The sequence below is a fragment of the Natrix helvetica genome (genome assembly GCF_964273705.1).
Source record: "Natrix helvetica genome assembly, chromosome: 5".
NCBI classification, from domain to species: Eukaryota; Metazoa; Chordata; class Lepidosauria; order Squamata; family Natricidae; genus Natrix; species Natrix helvetica.
In genome coordinates, this window is record NC_138551.1 from 58,066,046 (window position 1) to 58,080,107 (window position 14,062).

The window sequence follows — 14,062 nt, forward strand, 5'->3', positions numbered from 1 at the left end:
AATGATGTTCATTTTAAAACACGGACATGATAAAGGATACATAAATATAAATATATCGTATAGCAAAAGCCTGATAATATTAAGGGGGGGAAATCCTTCAAAACTATATGGAAATTCTGAAAAGTTTATGGGATGGAAATAATTATTTGTAACATTATCCAATTTTTAAACAATGGTAATTTTAAATACTTTGATGCTCAGTTGTCAAACTTTTGTTTTTTGTTCATATCACAAAATAAATGCATTTATTAATCAAAATGCTAGTTTATTTGTTTTGTTTATTTGTTATTAAAATTTATATAGTCATTCATGTCATGAGAAGTGACTCTTGGCAGCATATAACAGTCAGAGACTGCACAAACACATGGGTGGCCAAAGAGTAAATCTACACACACACACAAAAATTTTTATAAGCATTGGCTTTAATCCTTAAAGAATTCCCAACCACTATCATCATACCACAATCTATGGCCTAAATCAGGGGTCAGCAACCCATGGCTCTGGAGCCTCATGTGGCTCTTTCATCCCTCTGCTGTGGCTCTCTATTGCTCAAAATATGTGCCTCAACTGCCAATGAGTGAAACCTGTTGGCACGTGGTTTATTGAGCCTTTCAACCCTTAGTAGGCTAACCATGGATAAATCCAAGAAAAAAAAAGTTTCGTAAGAAGACAGAATATTTAATTCAACTACATATCCTCGTTCTGTGGCCACTCAGGAAATAATCAGGGAGGCCAAGGGTTTTGTGGCTCCCAGAGTTTTCTTTTCTGTGGAAAACAGGTCCGAATGGCTCATTAAGTGTTTAAGGTTGCCGACCCCTGGCCTAAATAAATAAATAATTAAAATCTCATTTCTCTCTCCTCAAATTCATTGTCAGGAACTTACATCACTGGATAGCTCTGTGGCCTTCTTGGCAATCTGATATGATGGAGTCATAGAAACTGGAAAGCTTCCTTTTCTGTTTTGCTGCTCATATTCCTGGTTATTCTTCAGCTAGACAAAACAGATATGTATGTATGTATGCATTTACACTTGGCCATGAAATTATTTTCTCTAATATTGATTTATTGGCATCTCAATTTGCAATGGGTTAGAAATCAGGAGACTGTGAATTCCACTTCTAGTCTTATCTTTGGACTGGTCATTCTCTCTTAGAAAGTGTGTAAAACCATTTCTGAAAATGTTTCCAAAAAGATGTTATGTCCAGTTGCAGAGAGTTACGGCTAACTTGAACACATAGAAACAAAGTTTCAGAATAACAAAATACATTTGTATATATGTGTGCACTTTCTAATCAATGCATCTTTATTGGGCTTTAGAAGCCCAATACTGAGCTTAGAAGCTGCCCTTGAAGCTATTGTCTAAAATAATCCTTTTATCGGGATACATTTGGTGAATGCATTTTTCTCCACAGAAAAATAATCTTTGTTTTACCAGTTTCTTAGTTTTCAGAGAGCTGTCCTGGGGATGGACAGAGTGCCAACTCCCTTTACAAAATTTCTTTCCATCATTCCACTTGACAAGAAAGAATAAAAACTTCAAGGATTCTGCATGATACTCATAAGCAATGAGTAATAAGCATAAGTGATATTTTTTTTAATTGGAAGAAGAGCAGAATTCAGAGCTTTTGAATTTTTTTACTTCTTTTGTCTTTATTATAACTTAATCAGAAGATTTTTCCAAAGTCATGGAATAAAATACTGAAAATAGTTATCCATTTCTCATGTTCTAAATTACCATTTCTACCAGATTATTTTATGTTACTTGTTTTCATTTGTATCGCGCCTTTTTTCCACAAGTTTAATACAACCATTTGATTTCATTTGTAACGTTTCATTTAGGTTAGACTGAGCGTTCAGATTAAGAAGTGAACTTTATGATATAGCAAAAACTTCAATATGGATTATTTTCGCATCCAAATTCAGCAATCTAAATGTCATAATTATTTATTATTATAAAATTTACACTGGAATAAGACAGGAGACCGGATGACAATTAATTGTGAATTTACATGCCATATCTAAATATCACCTCTGTGTAATTAGTTATAATTACCAGGATTCTAAATAATTTTAATAAAAGAACATTACAAACAAAAAGTTATTTCTTCTTTATAATCACCTGCTCTTTTAAAAAGCTCTCTGATGAGATGAATACAAGATGGAGAAGCTAATAGAGAAGAAATTATTTCTTAAAAACAGACATACAATCACTGAGTTTTAAATAATTCTTTCTCTATCAGTTCCATATCCCTTCATACATTGTTGGCAATGTATAGGTAATTCCCCAATATTTTTTTAAAAGTGAACACAGTCTGTGAAGGCTGTATGTGAAAGGAAGAATAAGGACAGCGTTTTATTTCCACATATTTCCTTAAGTCAGTTAGCTGGGGAAATAAGCCTTCATGAGAAATAATATTTACTTACATCACTAAGACTTCTCTGTGTTTGTGCTATCTTGATCATTTCCAACTGTGGGATAGTTTCTCTATACCAGGATTTGCTTTCGTTACATACATCATGGTAGGTTTTCTAAAAAAGAATAGATGTATAATAAGAAATTAGTACAAAGATTATATCCATTTTTATTAGGTTTCCAAAAATGAATTAGTTTTCTAAGTAGCATTTATAAATAAAAGGCACATATCCATTTTATGGATTTACATCTATTTTACACTGGTCTTATTGCTTTTGCATAGGAATTGAAAATTTCCCCTTTTCGTCTTGTTCACATTGAACATGAAGAGTGAATTACATATAACTGTTTCTAATTTCAGTTCCAGGACATTTCAGCAAGCTGGTTATAGTCTAGAAACCCATAAAGTAACATCCTAATCTCCTCTGTCCAGTACATCTGCCAGAATTACAACATTATGTAATTGCAAGTCAGTTTCCTATTTTGTTTTTAATATTCATGAATCTAACTATGGCGTCTCACTTTAAAAATTCAGTCACCAATTTTTTTTTCTTCACAAGAGACATTTGCCATAACTAGAGAATAGTTTGCTCAAATATATCTATGTTATGCAAAATCAAATATAAATTAACCCCATGGTCTAAATTCACATAAGCACATAAGCAAAAAGGTGGCTGGCTGTTGGTGATATTATGTATTACACAAAGAAGTGTCAGTGGAGTTATCCTGCAAGTAAAAATCATTTTGAGTTTCATCTCCCCTCTCAATTACTTTTGTTATGTGATAGAATTACCTTTTTTCGATTTTTAAAATAAAATTATAAATATCTAACCAAAACAGCTGAATATGAATGTGACATAAGTATAAATAAACATGAAATTCTGTATGTCTGCTCAGAAATAAATGCTTTGTTTGCAGCTATAATTGTATATAGCTACCATTCTAAGCTTTGCCTGACATCAACATAAAACTTCAGATCAGGCCACCAGTAATTCAAACATGGTCATATATGGCTCATTCTTCAAAAAAACCAAATCAGGGTTGGATAAAAGTTACAGCATATCAATGATACAAGTAAGAATGATTACAAACTCATGCTGAGAGCCAAATAAAAATAAATTAATAAATTAAAGTAAATTAAAACATAATAAAAGCAAATTAAATGTTTCTAATATGCATGCATACTGTGTAAAATATACAGATTACATGTTGTTAAATGGCAGTCCCCTATCCGTAAGTCTTGTTACTCCATATCATGATAGGTAAGAGAGCAATGGTTGCAAAATATTGTATATGCACACAGGAGAGTCACCCAAGATTAGAAAGTAATTTTAGCTAGCCAACAAAAGCAAGTTGCTAGCTATATCAGACAGCATTAATAGAAAACCATACTAGAAAAAAGGTGATCAGTGACAACCGCAAAGGTAACATCCATACTGGCACATGGTAAACCACTCAGTTTCTTATCAAGAAAACCATATTGGTTTTGTGGTTAAAGTGACAATATAGTGCCAGACAATGGACTCTGAATAACACTCAAAAAAGAGCAAGGCAGCTTCTTACTCAAGGCACAAATAACCAAGCTCAGTTTATCATATTTTGGAAACATTATGCAAAGACCCAGCTCTCTTGAAAAGCCCATAATGCTGGAAAACATGGGGGGAATTGGCATGCTAGAAACTCAATTATAGTAACAAAGGATGTGCCATTGGGAAGCCTGAACAGCCAGGTTTCTGGTCTAATTATCTGGTGGCTTAATCAATCAAACAGCACAAGAAAATTGTAAAGAGCTGAAGATTACTATATTAAGTCTTGATGACTTAACAGTTTTTTACCTGACTTATTTGTTGCATTTTCTGCGTGGTTTCCATGTCTCTAGATTTTGCATCCCAGTGAAAAACAGACTTGGATTTCTCACCCTCTTCTCTATATTTAACCTGCGTAAAATCCATATTCAATTGTAACGAATAAAAAAGGCATTATATTAAATAAATAGCTATAAAGCAACTATAAATTATCTTAGTGTACTAGAACTTGAATTTTCAAGTTCTTCGGTTTATATTGTGTATTTCAAAAAGGCATCAGAAAGCATAGATTTTAAGATTTAAGTTTGGAAAAGAGGTATAAGATAGTGAAAATTATATTTAATATATTTTAATTATTTTATTTAAAAATATACCACCTCATAATTTGGAAATGTACATAAAACAGTTCACAATAGGACCAAATTTGCCAAATAGGATGCTCAGTACTGTATGAGGCCAGATTCCATCCTCTTCTTCACAAAATCTCCTAGCATGTGATATTTGCATCTGATCCTAGAAACATTATATACCCCACACTATTTATCCATTTCAATGCCTAAGCTAAGAAATGATTTGAGATTTGGTGCCAATGATTTTCAGGCGAAGGATTCTGTGGAATTGCAATGTGCATGCCAATGCTGTTCTATTTGGAATTTTAAAAAATCATTGCTACCATGATCTGCAGAAATCTCTTTAAGAATCATTCACTGAACAAATGTAGCAGATCATATCCTAGATCTGATTTACTATTGGAAATGTGTATCCAGAAGAATTATTTTTTTACACTTTTTATCCTATCAAACATTTTGATTTTTTTATGTGGTCAGCAGTGATTTCCATAACAACTTATTGTTCAGTTGTATTAAGTGAAATCTAAATAACAGAATGACAGAGTTGGAATGGACTTGTAGGTCATCTAGTCCAACCCTCTGCTCAAGCAGGAGACCCTATATCATTTCTGACATGTTGCATGTGAATTACAAGAAAGTGGACAAGGGTCTACAACAAGTCTTGACAACCACCACTGCATTCAATCCTTGCCTACCTTTGTGTGTTCAGACTTATAAGAAAGGAACAGATAGTTAAGTTCTCAAGATCATTAATTTTGCACTTTGAAATAAGTTATTTTCAGGCTTTCCTTGGAAAACATTACTCTGTATTCTCAAGTAGTAGATAACTATAGACTGCAAAAAAGTTGGGTAAAAAGTTAAAATGTATAGCTGTCTATCAACTCTAGGTATTTGACTTGAAATTAAATTGATGTCCTTTAATTAGCTTTTCTAGCTTTCTTGAGGCAAAAAATTGTGTTGCTTTTTCTTTTGGACTTCTCAGCAGCTTTTGGTAGTATCTATGACAGAATCCTTCCAAACTGAATAAGTTGGATGCTTACCAAACTAAATTTTTCATGTAAAAATGAAATTATAAGAAACAACTCTTATAAACTTCCTTTGAATTTTCTCTGAAGCTTCATTTTATGACTATATAGGGCAAGGTATCTTCTATATGGCAAAAGGAAAGGAAAAGTAATCTCTGTTTGTTAGATACCCACACAAGCTGCTGTGGTTTTCACTCCAGTCCTCTGTTTAGGTGGGAACAGAAGTTCAATCTGATTGGTTGAGAGGTCAGACAGCTCCCTATAAAAGGAGAGTTGTCAGACCTAACAGTTGCTGGATTGTACATACTTGACTGTTGAATATAGAGTTGTTGTTGCGTTAAACCTGAGTCTGCCTTCTCATTGCCCTATCTAACACTGGTGACGAAGGTGGGATCGAGAGGCAGATAAGGCGAAGAACGAGCAACAAGTCAATCCAGCAAGTGAATCCAGCCCGGAGCATCGGTGCGACATTGAGCAGCCATTTTAAAGCGGCAAAATCAAATCGCACTAGAACAAAATGGCCATGCACGCCCCACCAACTTCATATGACCCAGTGGTCAAACACTGGGAATCCTACATGCTGAGGTTCGAAGGCTTCCTCGAGGCAAACGACCTCATGGGGGTTCCAGACTCCCGAAAGAAAACCCTCTTCCTAGGCTATTGCGGCTGAGGAGGGCGCCCAGAGAGAGAACCCAGGGAGAGAGCTCAGAGAGAGTACACCCAGAGAGAGTACACACAGAGAGAACCGTTAATAACCTATCAAACCACGATAGGACAAGTCCGCACTAGGCGGCCAAAAAAGCTGAAAGTCACGGTCCTCATCAAGGACGCTCCTTGTGAGCTTGAAGTCGACACTGGATCGTCACTCATGATAATATCCTGGTCAACCCTAAAACAGGCTATCCCAAGCCTCAAAAAGCAGCAGCTTCGTACGCCAGACATCATGCTGCGTGACTACCAGGGGAACCGAGTCCCCATCGTGGACCAGGGCACCTTCCGAGTCCAGTTCAAGGGCACCACCACCAACCTTCCTGTGACCGTGGCCAGCGCACTGCTGCAAAGCCTCCTGGGGCTAGACTGGTTCGAAGCCCTGGGCTTGGAAGTCACCGGCATAAACGCCATCGTGAACGGCGGCCCCAAGGCAATATTTAAGGAGTTCGAGGACGTCTTCAGCTCCGGCCTTGGTAAGTATGTGGTGACACCAATCTCATTTAATTTGGACCCCAACATCGCGCCTATCAGGCTTAAGCCCAGGAGAGTGCCTTTTGCCCTCCGCCCTAAAATTGATAGGGAAATTGACAAACTGGTGAGCCAGGGGATCCTAGAACCACTCGACCATGCTCCTACCCTGTGCCCATTGTACAGCACCTACTACATTCGCTAAGGCCAGGAAATTTTTTTGCGAAATTAGATATGGTGCAGGCATACCAACAGTTGCCTGTAGATGGCACCACAGCAGAGGCCCAAACCATTGTGACGCATAGGGGTGCATTCAAATTCCACCGCCTACAATTTGGAGTTAGTATCGCCCCTGGACTGTTCCTAAGCGTCATGGGACGGCTTTTGCAGGGGATACCAGGAGTCGTCCCCTATTTCGACGATATCTTGGTATCAGCTGCAAATGAGCGCAACTTTTAAAACATGTCAGGGCTGTTTTGACCAGAATTCGGGAAAAAGGCCTCCGCCTCAAAAAAGAAAAATGTAAAATTAATGTGCCCATAGTAGAATTCCTAGGGTACATGATTGATGGTTCTCGGATCCACCCGACATCCCAAAAAGTTAAAGCAATCCAGGACACCCTTACACCTCGCAATCAGACCGAGTTGCAAGCTTTCCTTGGGCTCCTTAACCTCTACAGCGTCTTTCTCAGACAGAAAGCAACCGTCGCTGAACCATTGCATCGACTACTAGCCAAAAATGCCAAATGGACCTGGGGCCGAGGCGAGGCCGCCACATTTGCCGGATTAAAATGCCTGCTCACAGCCGACTCCCTGCTGGTCCAGTACAGCCAAACTCTGCCGCTGGTTTTGACGTGCGACGCTTCCCCTTTCAGCGTCGGCGCTGTCCTCAGCCACCGCAGGCCCAAAGGTGCTGAAACCCCCATCGCCTTCTACTCGAGAACCTTGTCTCCTGCTGAACTATAGCCAACTGAACAGAGAAGTTTTGGCTGCTGTAGCGGGAGTCAAGCGCTTCCATGAGTACCTCTACGGCCGCGATTTCGAACTTGTGACGGACCACAAGCCGCTGCTGGGGCTGCTGGCTGGGGATCGACCCACCCTGGTGTCCCTTTCTCCACGCATGACTAGGTGGACTGTTTTCCCGGCTGCCTACACATACAAGCTCATACACTGCCCAGGCTCCATGCTGGGACACGCTGACGCCTTGAGCCGCTGTCCCCTACCTGAACTGTTGGCTGACCCCACTCCTGAGGCTCCGGTCCCATTGATTGACTGTTTGGACTCTGGACCTGTCTCCTCTGCTGATGTCGCCTGCTATTCCACGAAGGACAATGTAATTAAGCATGTGCTTAACTGGGTGTGGAGAGGGTGGCCCAAGGGGCCGGTTGGGGCCGAATTTAAAATGTTTTATGCAAAGCGTGACGAGCTGTCGGTTCTTAAGGGCTGCTTACTGTGGGGGGACCGGGCGGTTGTTCCAAGCAAACTGCGACAAGCAGTATTAGATGCATTGCATGTGGGGCATCCTGGCATCGTCAGGATGAAGGCATTGGCTAGGAGCTACGTCTGGTGGCCTAACATGGACAGGAAGATAGAAGAGTGGGTGGCCATTTGCACTCCGTGTCAGGAATCCAGACCAACTCCCCCAGAGACGCCCGCTAAGGAGTGGGAGCACCCTCAGGCACCCTGGTCTAGGGTGCACATAGATTTTGCAGGCCCCGTTCATGGCCAAACATTTCTAATAGTTGTGGACGCATATTTGAAATGGTTAGAGGTAGCCCTAATGACCTCTACCACGGCAGAGGCGGTCATCAAGGTGCTACGGAGACTTTTCTCCATGCACAGCCTGCCTGACGTCTTGGTCTCAGACAACAGGCCCCAATTTACGGCCATGCAATTCGAGACCTATCTAGCTAGCCAGGGAATTCGGCATGCCCTGGTCGCGCCATTCCACCCGGCTTCCAATGGTCAGGCGGAGAGAATGGTGAGATCTGCAAAAGAAGCCCTCGCCAGAATGGGCTCGGGTGATTGGCAAACACGGATTGATCACTATTTACTAATCCAACATATTACTCCTAGCGCCACCACCGGAAGAAGCCCTGCCGAACTTCTAATGGGTCACCATCTAAGGTCCCACCTAGACCGGCTTCACTCAAACTACTCTGCCACATTGCCCCCAGACTCCACTAGCAAGATTCGGAACTTTAGCATAGGGCATTCAGTATACGCCCACAACTATGCAGGGGGGACTTTGTGTATTCCTGCTATGGTGATAGGCATCACTGGACCTCGCTCTTACTTACTAGAGCTGGAGGATGGTAGAAATTGGAGGAGGCACATTGACCAACTCCGTGGTCACCTATCCCATTCCAATCTTAGAGCACCAGACGAAACTCTGACGCCAACCGGCCAAGGCCCTACCCAAAAGGAGCAAACATTCACTCCTTCCACAGACTTCTCAATTCCAAAAGATCTGGCAGACTTACCTGAGTTTGTTGCAAGCCCACAGCGAGCCCCAAGTGAACAAACTCAAAGGACTTCAGCCGCGGCCTGGGGTAAGTTCCAGCAGCTTCCACAAAGCGGAGCTGAAGAGCACACAGGTCCATCCGACCTGCTCAAAACACCAGTTCAAAATGAACTGCGCAGGTCTGCCAGGGTAAAGCAAAGACCCGCCTACCTAAAAGACTATGTCACTAATTGGAACACTCCAACTAAGAGGGGAGGGGTGTTAGATACCCACACAAGCTGCTGTGGTTTTCACTCCAGTCCTCTGTTTAGGCAAGAACAGAGGTTCAATCTGATTGGTTGAGAGGTCTAACAGCTCCTTATAAAAGGAGAGCTGTCAGACCTAACAGTTGCTGGATTGTACATACTTGACTGTTGAATAAAGAGTTGTTGTTGCGTTAAACCTGAATCTGCCTTCTCATTGCCCTATCTAACACTGTTTTTTCTAGCACTCAATTTACTGGAAGTAACAAGATCTCCTATCATGACCTTCAAACGGAAATAGATATTGCTTTTGATCCCTGACTCATTCCTGACCAGTTATCTCATACTCAGTTTAAAAGAAATATAATTGTTGTTCTTGTAGGTTTTATGAGGGGATAATTCAGAAGTATAATTTTGATTTTTTTTTCTATATATATATAAGAAATTTCAAGAACTCATCCAGGAAAGCAATATAGAATGAGGGTCATAAAGCTGTAACAACAATGCCCATCATACTTTAAACGAAATAGAAACATCAAATACATATTCATATCATACATATTACATCTGCAAACCTACTCAGGAATAAGTCCAATGAACTAGAATAATTTATATCCAAGCAAACATATATTGGATTGTAAGGGATTTCCTGTTTCAATAATGCAACTCATAGGAGATACAAAAAGAACCAAAGCCAGAAATTTAGGAAAGCTGTAACTGGTAGCACAGTAATTTTTATTAAAAGTATTTGGACATATTTTAAAGGATTTTTTTTCCACTGACAAGGGGAATGGTATCTAGCAACCTCCATAAAGTCTCACCAGGTTTCTCCATTGAAACTATGAAGAACTCCTTTGACTTTATATTTCTGCTTAAAATAGAATATCTCAGGGTCCATGTCAAATTCAACAGAAAAATAATAATTCATTTTTTAAGTTAGCTAGCAACTTGGAGAAATAGAGCAAATATACATTTTAGTGGAAGAAGTGAAATTGTTATGTCTATAGTTACTTAAACAAAATTGAACACTACAATGTGATACACGTTGTACATCTTACCTCGCTTATTGCTTCAGACTGCTTTTTCACATTCATATTTACTGGTGTCTCAAAAATACTTGTGAATGTATTGTTTCTGGGGTTATGTCTATGAAAGAAAGCAGGCACAATTTTAGATAATTATTATCAATAATGTCCAAAAGAATAGCATTCTTTTAAATAGAGACTCGTATTATCACATGACATTTATTTGATGACTGAACAAATTCCAACTTGAAAAACTGGGGACGTTTATCATTTAACTTTGGCAATAATTTATACATTGTTATATATAATTTTAAATGTAAAAATTGTAATGATTATGTTTCAGGCACTAAATATTTAACTTTTTTAATACATGGTGGGTCCCAAAGCATAAGGAGTGCTGTTACCTTCCCACTGAAGTAGTACATAACAGCACTCTGTGTCATGCTGGCCATATGACCAGAGAAATGTTTTCAGACAGCACTCAATCAATGTCCTTGAAATAGAGATGACCATTGCCCTCTGTAGTGGGCAACAAGTAGCGGAATAAAATCTGCAGGGATTCCTTTTTTACCTTTTATTGAAGCATAAAGAACTTATTTGATATTATTAGGCAAATACAACACTGTATGTCTTTGCTATTAATCAAGATATTGGGCCTTTTTCACTAGAGTTAAAGTATCGTCCAGACATCCTTTAGTTATCATGAAACCAAAATAGCACAAAAATGTGCTAGCTCTGATACTAGTCTCTATCCTGTCTGTATTGCATCTCTTTTAAGTCACTGATAAATGGTGTTCTAATTTGTGAGAATGCCATTGATTGTAGGCCAGGGAATTATTTTTATATTCTGACTTTGCCAACATCCTTTTTCCGTGTGTCATCATACAACAAGGAAAATGTCCTCTCATGATGGCACTGTTGCACTGTGGCTAAGGTGGAGGTCAGAAGTCAAGGACCTGAGATCAGGCTGAGCTATTACAATAACTATTCTCAAGTGTCAACTATATGGCCTACTGAGAAATAAGTGGCTGCCAATCCATTGCAATGTAAAGAGAAGAGAAAGAGACATAAGATTTTAAATGCGGATTTTTCTCCTCTCTTCTCTCTTAAATCAGAGTTTTTGTCTTATTTTTTGTGACATTCAAGGACCTAACTATGATAATATATTCCTAGTGGTTTTCTGATGTCTGTATTAAGAGTACACTATCAAGGCTAAGTCCTCAAATTTTTGCTATGAGCTTTCTAATTCAATTAGTCTCGATGGTGCCTGATATGCAGCGGGCATGGGTTTAGGACTCTGCCTAACTTCTCTAAGGTGGTTTGTTTTCCCATTTGGTCTTTTCCCAAATTAAGCTAATGAAATATTGCCCTTTTAGTGTCCTTCAGTGCAAAACTGATCATATGGGTCAATAAGAAAGTAAAGTCAGGAAAACAGAATTGTTCCAGTTCTGAGGGACTTATAAAAAAAGGAAACAGAAAATACTCACTGGAACTGCTGATTTTTGAGTGAAAAATGCTATAAAAAGCAATAACATTATAGTCATCCATGACTAAACATGAAACTTTGAAAGTTATGCATGTGAACTTTCAAAAATATTTACCAGTGAGCTTGAATTTAGAAAAAATATAAAAATATGTGCACAATATTGCATCATTCTGAAGCATTATTACCTGTCATTAACTGCACTCTACGGCAATAACTCTAGGCAGTTATGGTCCACTTCCTAATGTCATTTAGATTCCAAATTAAATAATCCCATAGAATTGGATTGATTTATTAGGTGATTTATAATGAGACCATAGCACTAGAAGTATTAACTTTTTTCATTTGATGGAATAGGAACTTAAAATCTGGAAAGTCATATGTTGCTAATAACTGCTCTAAATTAAAGAAACATATTTTTTCTGCGGTAAGATACACAGTCCAGTAAGTCTTCAAATAGAATAGAACTGTAGCGCAAAACAAAATGGGTAAATTCAAAGAGAAAAAGAAATTTAATTTTGTGTTTATTTCAATCACATTTAAACTAAACAAGGCATAGGTGATATAATCATCTTCCAGATATGCATGGAATCATTTTTCTCTTTTATTAGAAATGACTTTTAGGTAAAAGGGTCTACGACAACCAACAAGTTGTCCCATAGTGAATTGGACATGTTGAGTTTTCCGACAGCGAGTTACCCAGGTTGAGTTGGCCATGGTGAATTGGTCGTGGCGAGTTAACCGTTGTGATTTTGCCAAGGTGAGTTGTCCCATTCTGCTCTGAAACTTCAGATAGGGGCACACAACTTGGGGTTTCAAGTTGTGTGCTTTATATAAACTGAATCTCTTAGAGTACGCCTACCTTGGTATTTATCTAATAACCAGTTGTAATTCTGCTGAACTAAAACTCTTGTCATTATCTTTTGAGCAGGCTGGTTGGTAAATCTGTGAATTGTAACTCAACACATCTGGAGATTAGAAGGTGGGAGAAATCAGAACAGCTTGGTACTAAGAAACAGTTGCTAAGTACCCCCTGGATATAAATTTAATCAGGCATTTCACTTTCTATCTTAGTCTTTTAAATTATCATATCTTCAACTGTACTTTTAAACAGAACTTAGTTTTAATGAATAATATACTGTATTTATTATTTTAAATGCTACGAACAGGTTTTGTTTATCCCACAATATGGATACACTTATTGTCTGTCTAAACCAGTAATAGCTGAAAATCATCTGAGCAAAATTTCAATAGTATCAGAATTTATAAAATGTTATAAAACAAAATTGACACTTGACAATACTTACACTTGACAATATGGCCTTTTCTGGTGACTAACAAAATTATTTACAGTTAGCATCATCTTGCAAACCTCACAGTGGAAACAGGCTTTATGCCAGGTCTAGAAAAGCAGACAGAAATAGGATGAAAGTTATTTGTTTTCCATTTTCTAAATCTAGTTTAAAATTTTATAACTATTTTTTCCTGACAGTCTAACAATCAAACGCACAAAGCAGTGGAACAAATTTAGCCAATATTCAATTCTAACTTGGCCATCCAATAGTTATACTGATTAATATACTTTAGGATAAGTATATTTTATTTATTTAAGCAAAAGTTGCTGAAGTCATTTCTTCAAGATAGACAAATAGTATCAGAACGTTGATAATAATGGCAGTTAGTAAATAACCACTAACCTGATCAATACAATTAATCTTCTCAGCAGGATAGACCCCATAGCCACACCTGGCACAAGATTGAATATTCATATTGAAATTATATATAAAAAATTTAAATTCCGAGAGTCCAGTGATATACAAAAAGACCTTGTTTCCTAAGAAAGATACTCCAGTCTGTTTGCGCTGTGCTTTTGAGCTGCACTCAGCTGTTGTCTGGTTTTTAAAGCTATCACTTACTAAGAGGGTTATTTTGGCAACTGTGTTAAGAGTTCATAGAGGGAAAGAGATGCAAGAATTAAAAGAAGCCTTTCTCTAAATAGATGAGTGAAGTCCGAGAAAAGCATCATGGTCATATGAAAATGAAGGCTATCTAATTGGGAATATATAAAGTAGGGAGT

General features: G+C 38.3%; 1 protein-coding gene across 4 annotated transcripts in view; it reads right to left on the bottom strand.

Annotated features, from left to right (window-relative positions):
* Positions 1–14,062, bottom strand: part of NRAP (nebulin related anchoring protein) — a gene marked incomplete at its 3' end in the record, with an annotated part of 80,734 nt that overhangs the window by 63,981 nt on the left and 2,691 nt on the right. For 2 of the 4 annotated variants that reach the window (XM_081956464.1, XM_081956463.1), the window contains exons 1-6: positions 13,683–13,842; positions 13,293–13,387; positions 10,536–10,623; positions 4,249–4,350; positions 2,425–2,529; positions 884–991 (exon numbers count right to left, since the gene is read on the bottom strand). In XM_081956464.1, the coding sequence (XP_081812590.1) occupies positions 884–991; positions 2,425–2,529; positions 4,249–4,350; positions 10,536–10,623; positions 13,293–13,387; positions 13,683–13,754 (570 nt within the window). In that variant the 5' untranslated portion in view covers positions 13,755–13,842. Of the gene's footprint in view, positions 1–883; positions 992–2,424; positions 2,530–4,248; positions 4,351–10,535; positions 10,624–13,292; positions 13,388–13,682; positions 13,843–14,062 lie in introns of those variants that run through there. The other 2 variants (XM_081956466.1, XM_081956465.1) reach the window with 1 other exon arrangement.